Here is a 22,110-nt window from a genome sequence, read left to right on the forward strand (position 1 = left end):
GATTATTGTTAGTATTGGTGGGGATCATCCCACTGCGCTGGGATCCCCCACAGGTGGAGGCACTGCACCAAGGGGGACAAGTGATACCCCAGGCTCACAGTGGTGGAGGCTCAGGCCTTCTGGTAGCCAGACAGGTAAAGGCAGTACCTGTAGTCCCTTTAGTCAGGGGGAAAGAGGCTACATTTGGAAGCGCTGCCCGACTCAGTAGTGCAAATTACAAGGAAAAAATATACCATGTTCTCCCCTTCCAAGCAACAAGTCCGCTACTAGGCCCTGGAGCTCAACGAGTCTCCCTGCCACGTGGTCACAGTGGGGGACGTGCCATTTGACACCACCCCTCAAGAAGTCCTGGACAGACTGAGGCCCCTCCCGCGTTTTGCTAACATCCGGCAAATAGGCCGAAAGTGGGACCCCACTTTCCACTGGAATATCCTCATCATGGCGACCAGCTCCCTACACTTTCCAGGGGCCCTGCCCCCGGGCTGCCCGGTAATCTTACCAAAACTATCACCACCAATGGCAACTTCCAGTCCCAGAATCACATCCGAGGTGCCATACCCAGCGGGAACTCTGCGTCCATCTTATAGCCCTGGGAAGTATGACCCTGCTCATGAGGTGCTCATTACTATACTCAGATCCTCTACTACCCAGTGTGATTTTCAGAACAGGGACCGTGCTGGAGGCACCCCTCCAAACCGAGCCCCCGCGACCACCACTAGCTTAAGGCCAGAACCTCACAGTCACCTGTCCACAGGGAACTCAGCATTAGGCGTAACTCTACCTCAACTGGTGGAAGCGCTGACACAATCCTCTCAGTCCTATGAATATCGCAAGCTAAAGGCTTTCTCAGGGACTAGGCCTACGCCCTTAGGAGAGGAAGAGTTCGAAGAATGGAGGAATCATGCGGTACAAGTGCTCCCCAAGTGGTCCTGCTTGGACGCAGTAAAGCGGCAATAAATCATTGAGTGCCTGCGGCCTCCAGCCGCTCATATGGTACGATTCTACAGTGAGTGTCACCCCAATGCTGATGAACAAGCGCTAATCCAGGCTCTAACCAAGACCTATGGAGTTCCGGGTGATGCCATATCTCTACTGGCCCGGTTCCACACACTCACACAAGCCAAGGGAGAAGATGTGTCAGAGTTCCTCCGACGGATCCAGTTGGTCCTATGGACTCTGGTGAAAAAGAAGATTATCCAAGCATCCGAGGCCGACGGTCTTCGAATCGAGCAACTTCTGCGGGGCGCATTGCCTATGCATCCGCTAGGCATACGAATCAGTTGCACCTCTCTCCGGAACAGTCTCTCAATTTTGAAAACCTGATGGATAGAGTACAAGCCCAATAGGGTATCTTACGAGTTAATGTATCCAAACGCTTTGTGACTCTGCCAAAGGAGAGAGGCCTGCTACTTCCGCCAATGAGTATCGCAAGGAAGAGGAAAAAGGGGCATCTGTTCAGAAGCCTAAAGAGAAAGAAAGTGTTCAAGACACCGCTCCTCTAATGAAGTCTGTCCCCACCATCAGGGTGCTTAGGAGCTCCGCTCCTCATTCCGGATTTGACACCACCACAATACTAGCTGCTTTAATTGTGGCCAGCCCGGTAATTTCTCTAAAAATTGTTCACAGCCAAAAAGATCCAAACCAAGAGTCATGACCCTCAGGGAGCAACCGCCTGAGACATCCTCTACGTCCGCGCAAAGAGCCCCCTGCGCCTAGCTCCACTGAAGCACCCCAACTGGACGCCTACAGTCGTGTGGGGCCTGCCGCAATCATACGGTTCCTAGTGGAGTGTATATATTCCTCGGCGTTGCTGGATACTGGGTCCCAGGTGACCATTATTTACCGCCTTTTTATGACCAACACCTGAAGCATCTGCCCCTGCAGTCGGTGGAGAGGATGAAGCTGTGGGGACTCAGCAATGAGGACTATCCCATTGACGGTGTGGTGCAAGTTCGGTTAAATATACCGCAGCTAAATACCAATAAGACTCCTCCCATGGAGGTGGAGGCCCTGATCTGTCCTGAGCCGCAGGAACACCCAAGCTCCCAAATCATATTGGGCACCAACGCCGATGTGGTGCGGGCTGTGATCCGGGCTTATCTTCATGAGGCGGGCGAATTACCCCAATCCTCGCTATGAATGCATCCGGTACTCAAAGATGAGTACTATCGGGTTGTTGCACAAGATTGCACCAAATTAATAAAGGGGATGGACAATCTAACTTCTGAGGAGAAGCTAGCTAAATTAGATTTATTTACATTAGAAAAGAGGCGTCTAAGAGGGGATATGATAACTATATACAAATATATTCAGGGACAATACAAGGAGCTTTCAAAAGAACTATTCATCCCACGGGCAGTACAAAGGACTCGGGGCCAACCCTTAAGGTTGGAGGAAAGGCGATTTCACCAGCAACAAAGGAAAGGATTCTTTACAGTAAGGCCAGTTAAAATGTGGAATTCATCACACATGGAGACTGTGATGGCAGATACAATAGATTTGTTAAAAAAAAAGGTTGGACATCTTTTTAGAAAGGAAAGGTATACAGGGATACAACAAATAAGTATACATGGGAAGGATGTTGATCTAGGGATTAATCCGGTTGCCAATTCTTGGAGCCAGGAAGGAATTTATTTTCTCCTTATGAGATATCATTGGATAGCTGGGTTTCTTTGTTTGCCTTCCTCTGGATCAATAAGTAGGTATAGATATAGGATAAAGTATCTGTTGTCTAAATTTAGCATAGGTTGAACTTGATGGACGTCCGTCTTTTTTCAACCTCATCTACTATGTAAATATGTAAGAAGAGTATGGTGTGATCTTCAATCACGAAGAGGGGATGATCGAAATTCCACCAGGGGGAGTGAGACACATGACCGCAGCAGTACATTATCTAGGACATGACAAAGACGACCGGTACTTCTCTCTGGAGACCACCCCCGCAGAAGAGGCCAAGAGAGGGTACACGATGGTCCCAGAGATACGGGAGTGGAAACCTTCCATCCCAAAGAAAATGACAGTAAGATTCGAGAACATCTCACTTTACACGGTACCATTTGACGTCGGGCAGAGACTGGGTCGTATATACCCGGTCACCACTGTAGAGATTATGGCGCATGGGCACGCCGCTACAGTGCGATACGAGTTTGCCGAGTTGCAGTTTGGTTTCGGGGAATCGACCCTGTCAGAAGACTGGAAGAGACGGCTAAGTGCCAAGATGAAGGAACGCCGAGCGGTGTTCTCCACTAGCGAGATGGACGTGGGTATCAGCAAAAACGCCCAGCACACGATCCGGCTGAATGACACCACGCCATTCCGGGAAATGTGGAGAACGTAAGAAACGTCCTGACGGAGATGGAGACAGAGGGTCTAGTGACTGAATCTCGTTGCCCCTTCTCATCAAGAGGCTTGACCTGGCCATTCCCTTTTATGTACTGTAGCCTAAATATTTGGCTTTGGTCCTGGCTAGCGTGCACTTAAGGCTGATTAAAAAAAACATTGCAGCTGGTTATGGGGACCTTGCCAGATTTGGACAAATACAACGTTTGTGAGATTGATAAATATTGGACATTAACAAATTTGCCTTGAGTGTCTCTGTCAAAAAAAACTACTTTACATGTTGCATACATGCAGGAGAGAGGGAGAGAAACCGATTGAGAAAGGGAAATTCAGTTTCAAATATTATATAAAATGTCCCCATCACTTTATTTACCACTGACACTACTTAACATATTTAAGCAGCAATCTGTACTGCTATTTTTTTTGTTTATTTAATTTTTAGTCTTACTTAATAAGTGCATATATAATTCTTATTGCACAAAATCCTATACACGCACATATCACACTGTATACATACATACACACACACGCACGCGGATACAGAAAATGCATACACATGTAACACCCCTATCCCACCCCCCCCTCCTCCCGCTGCAGAGGATGGGGTGTACATGTGTGAACATGGTTCTGCCGCGCTCCCGATGGAATTAGAGTGTTAGCCCTCAGTCAATTACCTGTTATCTCAGGGTTCCCTCTGACAGGTTCAGGCCTTGGCTGTAATGGAGGATAGTTGGTGGTTGGAAGAACAGGACAAGAAATAGGGCGCCAGTATCTTTTGCAACTCAAGGGTATTTTATTGACAGGCACAACAGCTCCAGGCTTGCACAGGATCAATTATTATCATATAGAACACAATACAGGCATACCCCGCATTAACGTACGCAATGGGTCCAGAGCATGTATGTAAAGCAAAAATGTACTTAAAGTGAAGCACTACCTTTTTTCCACTTATTGATGCATGTACTGTACTGCAATCGTCATATACGTGCATAACTGATGTAAATAACGCATTTGATACAGGCTCTATAGTCTCCCCGCTTGCGCACAGCTTCGGTACAGGTAGGGAGCCGGTATTGCTGTTCAGGACGTGCTGACAGGCGCATGTGCGAGCTGCCGTTTGCCTATTGGGCAATATGTCCTTACTCATGAGCAGTGTTCGACAAACCTATACATTTGCTCACCCCGGGCGAGTGGATTTAACCCCCGGGCGAGTAAATATTGGCCCAAGCAGCACACGTTTGGTACTAGGTGGCGAGTAGATTTTTTTGTGTGGCGAGTAGATTTTTTGGTGATTTGTCAACCACTGCTCATGAGTGTACGTAAAGCGAGTGTCCTTAAACTGGGATATGACTGTACCTCATTAGACAGGTTCCTGTATAATGCTCTCTTTAGGGCAAGTCCCTCGGTGCCCCTTCCCATTCAGGTAAGTACTTCGGGACAGTCTTTGGCCTCTAGTCCACCACAAATCTTTGGGCTCCTAGCTCCCTGCATCCCAAAATACTGCTTCAGCCTGAATATCACTTAGGAAGGGCTTGCTTCTGTTCACTTGATCTTTACTGTTCATCCCAGGAGCTGGAGGATTCCAGGCAGTCTTCACTTAGCAGTCCCTGTTCCTTACCCCAAGTGGAGGAATGAACCTGCACTTCCCTAGGTGAGGGAACAACTGACTGCCTTTTGCAGAACCCACTTAAACATACAGCAGGAGGGGCCAAACTATCCCCCCTCTGCTTGCAACTCCACAAGCCCAGACTTGTGCCTGTAAATGGCTACACTTTGCAACTGAGAGGACGTGATCTCACCAGCTAACTATTAACCCTAGCACTGCCTGCTCTTACCAGGATTTATATGCCAAGCTGGGGGAGGGGGAAATTAGTGAGGGGGTGACACACATTAACATCACGCTGTGAATTTTTCACCCCTAGAATATCCCACTGCACAGCTCAGATGGATTCACACCTATAGACATAGAAACATCACAATGCATGGTCCCTGCACACAAACATACACTCAACACCTACTGACAATGAGATAAACATACCCCTGGCATTGGGCTACTCACGATATACTGTAATTTCAGTTGTCTTCATCAGAGGGTAGCCTGTGGTAGAAAGCTGCAAAGTGTAGGCCCCACTGTAATTAGTCAGTAGATTTGATATCTGTAACGATCCATTGTCCAGTACCGTCTCTCTCCCAGTGTACATTAGCCCATGTGTGACGGGATAGCTTGATCCAGGGCTATGTGTCAGGATATTTCGGTTGTCTTCTATTGCACTCCCTCTGTACCAGTTGATGATCAGGATCTTCCCTCTATAATCAACAGAAAGCAAAACACTCCCTCCCACGGTTGGAGACTCTGGTTGTGGTGTTATGGATAACTGGCCCCAGCACCTCTCAACTTGAGAGTAGACGAGGGCTAGGAAAAAAGGGAGGAAGACAAAAGAAGACACAATTAAATGTATTATAATTATTACAATATATTAAGTGGTATTTATGTACTTTACAGAAACATATATAGCCCCTCTCCCCCCCCCCCCCCTAATCGCAGATCAGGTCCCCTAAGGTGTTCTGGGGTCTGGCTATATGTCTCTGTGTGGTGCATACCTGCTGGCAACAGGAGGGCCTGAGTCTCCCGCGATGACATGGGGGATAATAGGAACAGGTTACTGGGGTGGATGCCTTCGTCTTTGTTCAATGGTGCAGTGCCTCCATCTATAGTAAGCCCCAGGAATGCGGGGTGAAATCGCTACCACAGAGATTCCCCACAGGGATGAGAGATTCCAGTCTCACACACAGATTATCTTTAAAAACAGCAGTCTCTTTATTCTCTTGGGCAGCAGCAGCAGCAGCCGACAAGTACAGTTGATGCACAGTCCACTAACTGTTCTCCCTTGTGATGTCCCTGCCGCCACTCTGGACCCAAAGGGCATCTAGAGTGGGGCTAGCTCTTCCCTCACCCCCCAAAGCAGGGTGATAGGTATTTGGTCCACCTCACTGACTACAGCTATATCAGCTCTACTCATGAGCTGATCCCTCCTCTCCTCACTAACTCACTATCACTACTGTCAGACTGACAGAACAACCACTAAATAGGAAATGCACTGCTCTTTTATGATCTCAGCAGGCACCGCCCCTATGTTTCTTGCTTTGACACAGGGTCAGGTGACCTACCTCCACCATTCAGGGCAAGTGCTTGAAGTGGGGAAAACCCATGATAACTCCTGGCAACCTGCCCTTACCAGGGATTATACCAGGAGGAGGATAGAATTATAGCCCCATTTCTTACCAGGGCTACACTCTCCCTCAGGTGGAATCCAATGGTCCCCACTTGGACCTAATTTGCTGGACCATCCTGCAGGTGAACAATCTGTGAACATACAAAACATAGTTAATCAATATTGTGTACACTAGACTGTAACACCCATGATGGCGACATAACACAGTGGGAAATTCCCAACATGGAGAACCCTAACTCAATAGTAATGACGGGGGTCATGCTTCTTCACTTCCCGCCCGTTGTGATCCTCAATTTTAACAAAGAAGGGTTGTACAGGCCCATTCTCCAGTCTGTACAGAATGTTATGCATAAATATATTCCTGCCTGTACTCCAAGCCTTCATCACAGAACATATTTTGTCTTCCCTTATGTAGGCAGTGCTACCAAACTTAATTCTTAAATGCTCAGGGACTGCATCTCTGAGCCAATATCTCTCTGGTCCTCGATCTCCTGCATTATCGACTCTGGCACGTATGGAATCTCATATCCATGAGATTGCCGGTATCTCGCCGCTATGGCTTTGTCTGCCCTACTTAACTTAATAAGGTTCCGGTTCCCAGCCTTTCCTGGCAGTACCCAGAACTTTGGCTCCTCAGGTGCAATATCATCGTACAGAATAGATGAGCCTTTGGGGGTAATCACTTTTTGCATAATTTCTCTCCACCTGTTATCTAACTCATCGGCAACCTCCTGTGGAGAATAGGTGCCTACGTCCCACCAATGATCTACAGTATTTTCTTTATTAATACTAATCTGGTGCGGTCCATCCCCTCATGATACCCTGTGAATAACGGGGCCCACCATTAAGCTCGGTGCTCATATGAGGATGACAGACTCATGCCTTCCTCAGACTCTGCTCTGGAGGATACACCGGATGTCGCTGCCTCTGTAGAGTGCGAGCCTTTATGCCTCCCTCTAATGACATTCTTATAGATCATGGGGTTCATCTTAGGTGGTTTGGGACTTATGGGACCCGCTTTTGCAGTTGACTGGGACCCTCGGGCCCTACCTCTAGGAACAGGATTAAACACAGTGGGGTTAGGTACATGTACAACACTTGACAATGGTATCTCCCCATCAGAACCCTCATCACTTGTCACCCAATCCGCCTATCAGTTGAAAACTTGGCCGTCTTATCCAGCTTACTCCCACTAGAACCCGGTGGCACGACACGTGACGGGGCAGGATCAGTGGCCGGGGCAATGGCGCTAGGGGCGGTGACCATAGGATCGCTATAGTCCATTACAGTGTCTCTGAGTCGGGCGATGCCACGACTGGTAGGTACTTTCTTACTGTCTCTTGCGGCAGCACTTCGTGCTCCCCGCTTGGCTACTTGGGCCTTAAACTCCTCGAACGCATGTTCCAGCCCAGCTCTCTTTAGTGAAGCAATCAAAGATTCCGGGCCTCTGCGCCAGTCTGACCCGGAAGTGACGTCATCGCTGGTTGTCACGGAATCTCCATCCGCTCCTTGGTCTCGCACCGGAAGTGCGTCGAGGACCGGAAGGGGCGGTGGTGGACCATCAGGGTCGCGGACGGGCTTGTAGGCCATAAGCCCTTCTCTCTCCACGGGTTCCTCCTTCACCTGGCGGGAATAAGGGGGTGGTGGTGTCCTCTTACCACTCTGCTGTCTTGCGATGCTCATTGGTTCCTCCGGAGCCGTCTCGGATCCCATCTCCGCAGCACTGGGAGTTGCCACGGCCGTGGGACTTGCCTTCTATGCGGTTCAGGCCGCACCAGCGCTCGCCGTCGGGGGGTCTCCGGACTCGTCTGCTCCATCTCAGTGGTAAGTGGAATTTCTTCTTTACAGTTGGGGTCGTCCGCCGGCCGGCGCATCACCACCGATGACAGGCTGTCTCTCTCATCCGACGAGGACTGCAACGGCTCCTCCGCTCGGGAATCACCTCGAGTCCTTGCGGCACCACCAGTGGGTATAGGTACGAAACAGGCCCGCTCCGGTACCTCCTCTGCGGTCGCGCTCTCCTCCATTGGCACATCTCTTGGTGGCTGGGCCTGGGTCCCTACCGCAGGGGTGACATATGGGACCAGGGCAGCCTTCGCATCCGCTTCCTCTACCATGATCAGCGTCGCTGGAGAGGCATCTCGCGGGTCATTATTGTAGGGCATGGCTCGATAGGCCAGAGATAGAACGTGCCACACTGTTGGCACCGTGCCATAGTACTTGGGGCCGGTCCGGGTGACCTACATTGGATGCACAGGCACCGCAGATATTCTCGGCCATCAACCTCCACAACCAGGAGGCCTCCTGGAAGCTGATAAGTGGTTACGCTTAGGTCAACCATCTTTTGCGCGGGGGTTGATTCGCTCAGCTTGCTGGTTTCGCACTTAGCTCCTTCTCTTTCACCAGTCAAGCAGAAGTGAAGTTCCTCAGCCTCACTTCCTGTCCCTCCTTCCTCTGGGGAGGACTGTTGGGATTGGTTCTCAGTGTGCCCCCTCCCTCTGGTGGAAACAAGAGGAGAGGCACTCTCTCTCTTCGTGTGATGTGGCTTCGTCCATCGGCCAGTCACTGCACAGGTGGGTGTGGCTTCGGCTTTTGCGCCGCTCCCTTCTTTTGGCTGGGGATCTGGGTTTGGCGCCAAACCCCTGCACATCTCTCGCCACATTTCTCTTACTGCCTGCTTGCACGCAACACGTGCGTGATCTAGGCTTGGCGGGAGTCGCCATTTTGGATTGGCTGCAACACGCGTTGCAGTGAATGACGCGGCTGTTGCCATTTTAACCTCCTCTATGCCCTGCAGAGCAGATGTATCTCTCACCGCCATCTTTAGTGAGCCCTCTAAGCCCACGATAGCGCTACTCTCAGAGTCTATGGTGAATATAACGCATGGCATACCCCAGGCTAGGCAGAACTCTCTCCTAGTACACCGCACTCGCTGACGGTTCATTACAAGCACTCTTTGGTGTGTTTTCTGGATACCGGCTAGTGTACTTGGCATTCCTAAGTACTGGCGTCAAACTACGTTTGGCCACTCATAGTGCAGACCCTATGCTGAAGTCCCTGACCTTGTTAACAAGCTACCCCCTCAGGAATCCTACACTATCTGCCTCAAAGCGACTAGAACAGCTATAGCCTCTGTATCCAAATTTACATCACCCTTCTAGGGCACCTAGGGTGTACTGTGCGAGAGGACTGTCTCTCCTGACTACCCCATGTCTCCAAAAATGCCCGTCCTTCTGCAGCGCTTGCTCTGAAAGTGTACATATTACTTTCAGCTCTGCTTCGCTGAAAACCTGTCCTGTTTATCTCAGCAGCGCCTCCAATTATAGCCCCTCTTCCCCCCCCCCCTAATTGCAGATCAGGTCCCCTAAGGTGTTCTGGGGTCTGGCTATATGTCTCTGTGTGGTGCATACCTGCTGGCAACAGGAGGGCCTGAGTCTCCCGCGATGACATGGGGGATAACAGGAACAGGTTACTGGGGTGGATGCCTTCGTTCTGGTTCAATGGTGCAGCGCCTCCATCTATAGTAAGCCCCAGGAATGCGGGGTGGAATCCTTACCACAGAGATTCCCCACAAGGATGAGAGATTCCAGTCTCACACACGGATTATCTTTAAAAGCAGCAGTCTCTTTATTCTCTTGGGCAACAGCAGCCGACAAGTACAGTTGATGCACAGTCCACTAACTGTTCTCCCATGTGATGTCCCTGCCACCACTCGGGACCCAAAGGGCATCCAGAGTGGGGCTAGCTCTTCCCTCACCCCCTAAGCAGGGTGAGAGGTATTTGGTCCACCTCACTGACTACAGCTATATCAGCTCTACTCATGAGCTGCTCCTCTCCTCACTAACACACTATCACTACTGTCAGACTGACAGAACAACCACTAAATAGGAAATGCATTGCTCTTTTATGATCTCATTGCTCTTGCTTTGACACAGGGTCAGGTGACCTACCTCCACCATTCAGGGCAAGTGCTTGAAGTGGGGGAAACCCATGATAACTCCTGGCAACCTGCCCTTACCAGGGATTATACGAGGAGGAGGATAGAACTATAGCCCCATTTCTTACCAGGGCTACACATATAAAACATATAGTGGATTAAGTTACAGTACAAGTTGTGCACAATAGTAAAGGAAGACATCCTGAGCAATCCAAACAAAACTCGTGTGAAAAACCTAGTGAAAAAAGATTTTTCCTATTGCTCTTTCTTTTTGCAGGTTGATAGACAGAGGGGCCTATTAACCGTATCACTGACACAAATGGGGTTATGCGTTACGCTGTGTCAATAGGCTTGTACTGCTTGGGCACTAACATTCAAGTCAATAGGGAGTTTGTGTGGTAGTGCCCGATTTGCACTTTTAACAAATATGTCCCAGCTCCTATTCCCCTAATCTGTAAAGCCATCTTCTCCATGCTCAGAGAGGTTTCAGCACATTCAATAAAAAGGAAATCACAATTCCATGAGTAATCAAGAGCATATTGTGCAGGAGCCACTGGAACTGTTTCTCAAATCAGTCAATTTGTTCTTTGCCATATACAGTGGTATAGTGATAGAACGAACCAAAAACCCACTGTGGCTTCTTGCAGTAAGCGTCGATAAGGCACATATTGACCACTTATCGGCCAAAATGCCTACTCAGATTCAGAAAGCCTGGATAAGTGGGCGATAACGGCCTGTATCGCCGAAAAAACTTTTGAACAAAATCAAATCGCTGACTGAGCGGCGATAAGCCACTTATCGACACTTTGCGGAATGTTCATAAACACGCGTGATTCTAGTAGCCGCGAGTCGGCGATTGCCGCCTATCGCGGCCCTAAAATGGCGATTTTCTCCCCAAATCAAACACCAGTAAAAGTTGGCAGATTGGTGGGGAGAAACGTCGATAAGCGACGAGACAGCTCTTAGAAAAATGTTGGCCTTTTTCCAGCCTTGGATTGATGCCCGGGGTCTCAGGAGCTGATACTCATTAATACCCGCACCGGAGACCCCCGGCATGAATCTGATGCTGGAAAAATGCATTTACAGCCACTGCATTACCTTAGCGGCTAACCGCTAAGACAATGAAGGGGTTAACCACCCGTGCCAGGCTTATTGTGGTTAGCGGGGGTGGGTGAAGGGGGTATTTGGCCCTTGGTGGGTGTTTAGGCCTTGCAGGGGGGTTGCAGGTGGACTTAACCCTTTCATTACCTTAGCTGTTAATACCGCTAAGGTAATGAAGGGGTTAACCCTCCCGCTACCCACCCGCAAGGCCTAAACACCCATCCTTGGGGCTAATACCCCCTTTACCCACCCACGCTACCCACAATTAAAACAATACACACAATACACACACAACAGACCCAAAACCCACCTACGAGGCCACAATAAACATAGCAATATTTAATAAACATCAATACACCTCCCCACATGCCCCCCATAATGTAAAATCATTATTTATTTTTTAATACTACAGGCCTACGGTTTTCCCCGGTGGTCCTGATGAGTGTCCGCAGGCCCCATAGTGCACAGAGGGGGGGTGCCCACAGGGTTTGGGGGTCTTCGGGTGGTCCCCGCTAGGTGCTGTAGGCCTCCAGGTGGTCCCCACAGGTCACGTGGGCCACAATGGGGTCCACGTGTGGGCCCATGAGTGTCTGGGGGTCCCCAGGTCAACCCCACAGGTGTCTGAGGCCCTCCAGTTCCCACGGGGATCTGGGGGCCCTCGGGTGGTCCCTGTTGAGCCGCGAGGCCCCCCACAGCTGTGGGGCCCCCGGTTGTTCCCCGCAGGTGGCGTCCGGGGGTCCTCAGGTAGTCTCCATAGGTTCCCGCAGACCTAAGGTACCAACCCTGTATGTCAACAAATAAACATGGCCTACATTTCAATCAATTCTCCCCCCCCCCTCAACCAAACACATACAGTACAGTAACGGGAAAAATAACTATTATCCAGATATGGATAACAGATTATTTGCCCATTATTAAACACAACATTAACCAGCATAAATAAAGTAAATAAATGCAGTTCTACTTACCAGAGCAATATGACGGATGTCCTCATCACGATACTGCAGGTACCTGTTCTCTGTTGCCAGAAAGCATACATACATAATAAATACAATCTAATGGACCCTAACCCCTTAATCACCTTAGCGGTTAATAACCGCTATAGTCATTAAGGGGTTAACCCACCCTGTCCTGCTACCCACCTGGAAGGCCTAAGCACCCACACCGGACCCACTATACCCACCCTGTACCCATTGAGTAGTATAATGGTACATCATACCCATATAATAATATGGGCATGATAAGCCTCTATGGAACTCAATGGGCACCCTAATCAAAATAAATTGATGCTCCAAACACACAATAATAAAACATTACAAAACTCCAAAAAAACACAATTTACTAAATAAAAACACTAGTCAGCTAATGCAATTAATACAAGCAATAACCAGATCAACAATGAATGAATTAAACCATTCACCAATCATAACAATTAATTAATAAAACAACCCGGAACCAATGAAACCAATAAATTACTAAACCAACTCTAAATTAATAGTAACATTAACCAATCAAAACAATTAATTAATACAACATTAATGAATTAATTGAAACATTAAACTACAAATAAATAAATAAAAAAAATATCAGAAACAACCATTAAACATATTAGCCAACACTAATTAATTAAAAACGAAAAATAATCGCCAACATTTTATTTCAATTAAACAGAAAAATACCAAACAATGACAACCACATAATAAACTGACATTGAAAAAAACAGCAGCTATACAAAGCCAGAAATGCCCCCCAAATATTGTCCTAATAATGTATTGATCTGTACCCTAAAGTGGTACAGATTAATATATTATCAGTCAATGTGCAAAAAATAAAATCAAAAACACATCCAATGTAAATACCTGTAAAAAAAAAATACATTTACAAACATTCACTATATTACTTACCATTAGAAGCGGTGGCCCTCCGACTCCCGAGGAAACAGGAAGCTCACGTACCTTGAAAGCCTTAAACAGCATTCGATGCCATCCGCCATAAAGATCCGGTTCAGGTACCCAAATCTTCTTTCTTCTATCTTTAATTAGCTTCTTCTATCTTCATCTGTAATTAATTATTTCTGTATCTTCTTTATCTTCTGTCTTCATCTGTCAATCCATAAAACCCCATGGTAGATCCCAACCGATGTTGTCTCGTCGTCTTCTTGGGCTGAAATGAGGCGTCACGGCCTTCAATAGGGTTTGTGACGTCACATTTGGTCTGGAACTGGTTTAACAGCCATCTGATTGGCTGTTAAAACCATGTGCCGACTTAAATTTTTTTTTTAATGACGTCACTTAAAGGGAATGATGTCAGCCAATCAGAATGGCTGTGCTTCATTTGACTTTAAGATGCATAGCAGATACCAGCACCCCATAAAGGGGCCTGTATTTCAAACTAACGCGGTTCGGCTCCGGAGATTTTCGCTGTGAGAGGCGGCTCTTTCTGAGCAGCTCTCTCTGCAGCAGAAATGAATCGCCGGTTTAGGCCTTTTCAGAGGCTCGATCCTTTCTGGCTGCAAACAGTGGGTTGTTTGGTCAGAGAAAGAATGATACTGTAGACATTATCTTAAACTGCTTATTCAGAAACTTCCCTCTCTGGGAAATTTACTCTGGCTACAGGTCAGTGTGGTGCTACCTTTTTGATTCAGGAGAGGCTGAGCTTCCAGGATGTTGTGGTGAAACAGGACAGGCTTTAGGCGGTTTCAGGCAGTAGTTCTTCTCATGGTGCTGCACCTCCAGTCACAGTAGGCTCAAGAGTTCTGGAGACAGTCCCTCCTGTGACAGTCCTCTGAACATACCCCTACCCAATAAACTGTAGACTCAGGCAGGGGTATATAAAATGGGATCCTTTATTGAAACAGCCACTGCAATTCTTGTTACAGCGGATGCATGATGTTACTAGCAGGATCCAGGTCTTCGGGTGGCCATAGGCCACACTGGTAGGCTGGAGTCCCGGCCAGGTGCCTCTACTCTTCCCCAGCCCATAACGGGGCTGGAGACATAGGTCTCTACCCCATGAAGGGTGAACCTGGACTCACTAACTTTGCATGCTTCTTCCCTAAGGCACAGAAGGGGGAGGGCAGTAGGTCTGCACCATGACTGGCTGTACACACACCCAGTTTCACCTCCACACCCTGTCACTCAGAGAGGCTGCTGGAGGAGGGGAAACCCCATGATGACAGTCTGTTATAGCCTGCATCTATCAGGGCTTACATAACAGGGGGAAGTAGAATAGCCAAAACCTACCATGGCTACAAGTGATTCCCACACACCTTTAACCTATGGTAGCCAGTGACAGCGACATCCAGTGTCTCCTACAATATATTACAACACAGGCAAAAGGGATCATACTGTAGCTCACTGACAGTCTGAATGAATGCTGCAGATCATTGCAGCCAGAAAGGTTCTACTTAGGAACTTTGTGCCTCTTTTCCCCCTTGTCTCTATACTTTGGTCTCCTGTTTTGTATCTTTGGCGGGCTTTTGCGGCTTTCCTCTTTTTGTTCCCCTTCCTTCCCTTTGCTAGAAATTAAGATTTATTTTCTTGGTGTTTCTTTTTGTCAGAGTAACCATTACACTAACCCTAATACGTCAGCCTAAGGCTACGCTTATAGTGCCGGCGACGCGATGGTCAGGCTACAGTTGCTGGAAAAATCAAATAGAGATGACTTCCAGCGATCGCGACCAAGCCGTTGCTCCGTCGCGTCGTGCTTACTATAAGCGCATGCGACGGCGGCAATGCATTTGTTTTGACGCGACGTCGTTGTCGCCGGCACCAAAAGCGCAGCCTAACCCTAACATGTCAGCCTAACACTAACCCTAAACAGCAATGTCTATATCCTAATAATCTGGGAGAAAATAATCACGAGCTAAATAAGGGATAGGGAGAAAGATTTGGATTGTGGGGCAAACAGACACTTTATTACACAAAGTCATTTTAACATTTATGTGACTATTTGCACCAAGATATTACACCCCTTAGTCTCACTGCCAAGATTTCTGTCCATCCCTTCTTATATATTCACCCTTTGTTATCCCTCTTCTCCCCACTATATCCCCTTTCTTCCCCTTATCAGAGTAATTCTCCTACCTGCCAACAGAAATCCCCATCGCTGCCGTATGAGAGAGCCATGTTTGCAGTGCATCTCAGCAAATCCACACTGAGTTCGCAGCTCTGTCTCACGACTCCTTCCTCTGAGTTAAAGGAAAAGTGGCGAAGAAACTGGGAGATGTTTTACATAACATTTTGGTCACAGAAGCAGGAAGAAGTGCACTGGGAGCTGCTTTTTCTTGTTTGGCATTTCCCGGCACATTATTTCCCAGGCACAGTGTCATGCCTTGTAATTAAATATAATGAATATCTGGCCCATCCCAGAAATAAGTACATCAAGAACCCAGGGTTAAACTAGATATAGAAAACACCATTTACAAAGAGACTACAGGAATCAGGACTGTTTACACTAGAGGAACTAAGCTTATTTTCCACAAATATAGAAATGCAGAAAAATAAGGACTTTTTTTTCAATTTGTAAAGAATTTTAAACAAAGGAAAAGTGACCACGGAAAAAAATCACATTGCAAAAAAGACAAGATAGTTGGAGATGATAAACCTGACAAAACTTGACACTTTTGTCACTGTAAAACAAGTGTAATTTTAATACTATGTGAATTTTTCAGTTTCATGTAAGACATAAGTGAAAGCATAAAACATTTAAACAAAGGGGAAATAGTGAACTTTACTGAAACTTTATTGGGCTTTCCTCTTATAGAACTTGGCACAAAGAAACCAAATGTCAAGGGGTTAGTTCCCTAAGTAAATATGATACATGGCTTCTATTTTGGAAGGAATTTAGCAGATTTAAGCTGCTTGTGCATTGTCAAGTTATATATTAATGTTTTACTTAAAGAGAAGACATCTATTTTTGGATTATAATTGGAGAGCGTTAATATACTTGTTCTATAAAATACATTCTTAATTATACTTAAAAAAAAATAATCGGATAATATAAACCAGGGATGTTCAAATTCTTCTCCCTGGGCCCCCCTGCTTGCTCGGGCCCCCCTTCCTGCTCTCACCCCCTGGTCACGACTCCCCCCCCCCATGCTCGGCTCCAGCGTCACATGACGCCGCGGGGTCATGTGACGTCACAAGATGCAAGTGAAAAAATGGGTGTGCCAGTGAACCAGCACCAATGATAAAAATGTTAAATGGGTGAAAAGGATGTATCGAATTATAATAAAACAAGTTCACCAATCAGATGTGATAAAAAATGCAAGCAAAAAAGGGGGGGGTGCTAGGGAATTGACAACACCAATGGGAGTAACACAATAATGATGTGCTGGGTACAGTTGATACCTCCGAGGGTGGGTGTTGGATAGAATTTAAATGGTGGAACTGGATGGGGATGAAACTTGAAATGAGAACCTCACCTAACTGGATGAGAATGTGTCTGTGTATTATTAGCACAACCAACAATTATATTAATCTGACCAATAGCAGTAATATAATTGTCTAAGCAACAATATAATCTATGACATGAACCACTGAGGACCTACAATTTGGGTCTCAAAACAGCACCTAGGGCATTGTTCTCCTAATTAAGGTCTCTGTACAGGTAGTCCAATGAACAAATATCGCAATGGTTGCAGCCTCACGTTGCCATGGCGACGCAGCTCTGGAAAGTTAAGGTAAGTAAAGTTACAGAGGCCTCGCGCAATCCCTGGCATTTAAATGCCTTCGGGGAAGTGCGGGGCCTCTGTAACCGCCACGCCTCCTCCCCCCCCCATACATCTCTAATTGTGTTAAGATATAATTTAACATGATTTTTGGTTAAAGAAGATGTTAAATAAAAAGTACACAGAAGGTTATTGTAGCTCATCCATATCAAAGAAAAATGGGGTGAGAATATTATTTAGCACACAATTTCAGTTGCAAGACATTAAAGGCAGTTATATTCTAATCAAAGGGATATATAAAGAAAGCAGCTTCACATTTGCAAATGTACAGTATATAGTATGCACCCAATATAGGACAAGCTGAGTTCTTGCAAGACTTGTTATTACGCAAACACATATTTAGAGATGGAGCTCTATATCTAAGGGGTGATTTCAACTGGGCACAACTGGGCACTGAACCTTAGATACCTCCAGTGGAAACACGAAAACAAGCAAGAAGCTGACCAGCATTTTATTAACATATGCTGTCAATATGCCTTGATTCATGTGATAACTTATATTACATATGTAACACCCCTATCCCCTCCTAAGGGATATTTGCGGGTAATGTGGTATTATGGTGCTAACCTGTGTGGTAAAAGAAGGCCTCAGCCTCCGCGCATAGGGAGCCTGGGGTGCAAGATGCAGCACCTCCACCTGTGAGGATCCCGCCACGGACGGGATGACCCCCTCACAGGAAACTATACTCTTGGTGAATAACCACTCACACAATAACGTGAACCATAATAACTTTACCAACAGGGCATAAACACAACACACATAGGAACAACAGTAATAATAATACACCATGCAATAGTAATGATATCCCACAACGTCAATCCCTTCCCCCTCCTTCCAATCCTATCCCAGTTAGCCTTGGGTAGCCCGTGTCACCCACATGGTGCAATAGTTTGTGAAAGGTAGCACTACACCACTAAGGCTGCTATATAGTGGTGGCGGCACTATAAGCGCAGCCTTAGTGTTGTTGGTGCACAGTTGGGTACCTTCCCTCTGATGCGCGGGCAATGTAGGCCTCACTACCTGGATGGAGGCAGATGCAGCGTCCTACGATGCGGGGCCTCTGACACAACTCCCCTCCTTCCTCACCACTGGCAGCCGCACACGTGGTCTGTGAAGAGTGAGGAGTTCCTCACTGTTGTCTGTCCCGCTCTGCTTAGTCACCGGATTGTCACTAGTGTGAAAGGGTCCTTAACTATGGGCCTTGCCTACAATACTCAACTACAGGAATTGGGGCCTAGCTTAGGCCTTTAGGGAAACTGCCCTAGTCCCAGGCAGCCTGACTGGCTCCCAGGACAGTGTGTGCGCCGTGTGCTCCTCCAGCACTGACTGTTGTTCGTCACAGTTTCAGCTTATCACAGTCCCTTGCTCTGCCTCTACCAACGTGGCCGCCACAGTCCCCTCAGAGTAAGGCGGAGGAGTTTTACAAGAGCCCCCGGCGGCCAGGAGGTTTACCCTGCTACACATACAATTATAAACAACTACTATAGGCTGTGCTACAAACTCAACTGAAAGTCATATTAAACACAAGGTAATTGGAAGCTTTGTTAACTAATGTTTCATCATATTAGCAATACACACCCTGAGAATACCTGAGGCCAATGTCATATAAACACATATACACTATGTGAAATAGATATGAGGGTGGTACCTGGAGTAAAATAGAGATGAGGGCCACTTACTGAGGTAAAATAGAGACGAGGGGACAGTTACTGAGGTAAAATAGAGATGAGGGGCACTTACTGAGGTAAAATAGAGATGAGGGGGCAGTTACTGAGGTAAAATAGAGATGAGAGGGCAGTTACTGAGGTAAAATAGAGATGAGGGACAGTTACTGAGGTAAAATAGAGATGAGGGGGCAGTTACTGAAATAGAATTGATATGAGGGGCAGTTACTTAGTTAAAACCCATAATGGATACATTGAATGTGCACTAGAAAAATGGAAGGGAATGAGGGGGATGAAAAGAGGGAGGGTGGGGGGAAAGAATAGGGGTAGGGAGTGGCGGGGAAGGAATGGGAAGTGGAGGGAACGAAGAAAAGGGGGATTTAACATCATGATCCAATAAGACATAATGAGTTATAAAAAATTACTCAGATCTGAGTCTGAATTGAGGCTCCTAGGAATTCTAGTGCCCAATGTGAAGATCCAATATATTTCCCTACGGTCAAGCTTGTTGACCCTATTACCACCTCTGATCATTGGTGGAACCATTTCAATGCCTTTACAGGTGAATTTTTTTAAGATCACCATGTGCACATTGAGATATGTGCTTGGCTGGTCTGTTTCAACTTTCTTAATCAGCCCAACATGTTCCTTGATCCTTTGTTTCAAAGGTCTTATGGTCCTCCCCATGTATTGTTTCCACAGCCACAGGTCAGTAAATATACTACATATTTTGTATCGCAGTTGATAAATGAATTAATGCGAAAATTTCTGCCCATGACTGTGAAAGCAAAACTAGTTGAGGCCTGTATAATTGTGCAAACATTACAGTGGTGGCTTTGAGTGCTCTCTCAGTAGGGTTGTAACGCAGGTTCCTTGTATACAAGGAAGTAATATCCCACGGGGGAAACATTTAGGCACTGAAAAAAACCTGCCAACCTGAAAACGGTCAACCTGAAAAAAATTATGGAGGCTGGATCGTTTCAACAGATGAAAAAAAATCTTTATTGAATCCTCTGCAACATGGTATCACACAGACTGTGAGAGGAACCTCTGATGCATTTCGCGCATGCATGCGCTTTGTCTTTGATATTACTTCCGCGATTTCGACTGAGCAGTGAGCATGCGGACTTCAGGCCACCACTCAACAAGTTGGGAGTACTTTATTGCCGAAAACTGTTGCTCGGTTTATTACCACTTGTTCTCTAGTCTAGCACTTTGCACCAGGGGAGGTCTGGGTGTTCCTTTGTTATAGGGGACGCGGACATCCCCTCATCATTGTCATCAATTCTGTTATCTTTCCTCAAAATTGGAGCATTATATGACCTGTTATTCAGCAACCTTTTATCTCAAAACCTGATATCAATGTCAACATACTTCTACCACAGCATTTTTATATGAACGTATATATCACTCGAATTGTTAGACATAATCGTTATGAAGTTTTTTGTATGTACACTCTTGAGCATTGATACAGGAGCCCATGTGCTCTGATTTTTCTTCTTTTCCTTGTACTATATACAAGCTCTGCATCCAGCAGGCTTGTTTGGTTTTGTGGAGATTCTGTTATTGGGTGTGGGTCCCAGTCAGGTCCAGCCGGCCTGGGGATCCGTACCAACCAACGTCTTCATGATTGGGGAAAGTCTCTCAGCATCTTAAAGCTGCAGTTCAAGCTCCCGTTTTTTATTTTTTTTTATTTTAACTTTTTACTTCAATAGTTTCATGTGGGCAATCTCTACTTACCTAAAGAACTGCATAGCTGCCGGTCAATTCGTTCTCCGTCTATTGATCGGCGCAGTTTGGCTACATCTTTAGATCTGGGGAATGTAAATGGTTGCTATAGGAACAAATATGCTTGTTAAAATGTAATACAAAAAAATTGGTCTTTCAGAGTTGTTTTTTTAAAACAGAAAATGCTAAAAGTATTTTTTTCTTACTACAGAACTGATTTATTAAAAAAACACACACATGCAGGATATTGATTGAACTGCAGCTTTAAGGACAGGCTTTTAAACCCCTTTGCAGTCAGTTGTCCATTCTGCATTAATTAGGTGCACCTGCAGCTAGCCTCTCCAGAGGAGTTTAACCATCTGCATACTAGAAAGCACACATACTGCACCGCACTCTAGCATACAGAATCCATGACCCTGTCACAGTAAATAAAGTTTTTACTATACAGCATGTGTTTGCTACTTATTTGTGAGTGGGTCTCTCTTTTCACACTTTCCTTCCACTGTTCTGCCAGGGATCATGGTACATCAATGCATTTTGAGGCACAATTTTCACAGATTTAGCAGTGAATGGTAGCCTCTATCTGATGATCAACGCCAAGCCCAAGAAAGTCGCAACCCAAAATTTACTGCGGAAACGCAACCCCCTCAGTTTAAGCTGCAATTATATGACTTTACCTGTAACTCCTCTGCATCCTCCTCACCCTGGTACCCAGTAGGTGATCCAATTGTTGGGCTACTAGCTGGCTTCGCTAGGTGACTAACAATAAGGGAAGTCCTGCCAATATCGTTGCTGTCTTCCCGACCAACCAAGTTTTTCCTGTTTCTATTTCTTCCTGCATGCCTCTTGAATAATTTGGGACAGGCCCGTAAAACTCAGAATAGCTTTGAGAGCCATTTCTTGAATTCGACAGCAAGATTCGGGCTGCATCATTAGAGGGGCAGATGGACAAAAAATCATGACTACAGCTGTAGCAAGACTTATTGTCCCAGGTACCGTGATTTTCACTGTGCCAGTGTGGCTGCAAATCTCACAGCCAGATGTCTGTAAACTGTCCAGAAGGATTAATGCAGCAGGGTTCCATGCTTCTTAATGTTAATCCGTTGGGGCCATCTGCAGAGACAAAATCCCACTACTCACCTTTCAGATGAGCTGCACAGCCATGACCGGTTCCTGTCAGGGACTGCGGGTTTCCACATTTCCCTGCGCAGCCAAAAGGACAGAAAGTCTTGGTACATCTGAATAACCTACACGTCCATTTTTTTTCTTGCACTTTACTTATTAAAAATATGGGCAGTGATCTTGCAGCTAGTAGACATCATTGAAGCTTCAGGCTGGGTGACCATGCAACCATCTTTGTTCTACTTGTAAGTACTA

General features: G+C 46.5%; 1 protein-coding gene across 3 annotated transcripts in view; it reads right to left on the bottom strand.

Moving 5' to 3' along the window:
- Positions 1-15,884, bottom strand: part of LOC142471808 (uncharacterized) — a 30,165-nt gene extending 14,281 nt beyond the window's left edge. For 2 of the 3 annotated variants that reach the window (XM_075578282.1, XM_075578281.1), the window contains exons 1-3: positions 15,696-15,884; positions 6,623-6,703; positions 5,399-5,752 (exon numbers count right to left, since the gene is read on the bottom strand). In XM_075578282.1, the coding sequence (XP_075434397.1) occupies positions 5,399-5,752; positions 6,623-6,703; positions 15,696-15,750 (490 nt within the window). In that variant the 5' untranslated portion in view covers positions 15,751-15,884. The remainder of the gene's footprint in view (positions 1-5,398; positions 5,753-6,622; positions 6,704-15,695) is intronic. The other variant, XM_075578283.1, reaches the window with a different exon arrangement.
- Between the last annotated feature and the right edge of the window lie 6,226 nt (positions 15,885-22,110).

This window comes from Ascaphus truei, chromosome 1 (assembly GCF_040206685.1).
Source record: "Ascaphus truei isolate aAscTru1 chromosome 1, aAscTru1.hap1, whole genome shotgun sequence".
In the NCBI taxonomy this organism is placed as follows: Eukaryota; Metazoa; Chordata; class Amphibia; order Anura; family Ascaphidae; genus Ascaphus; species Ascaphus truei.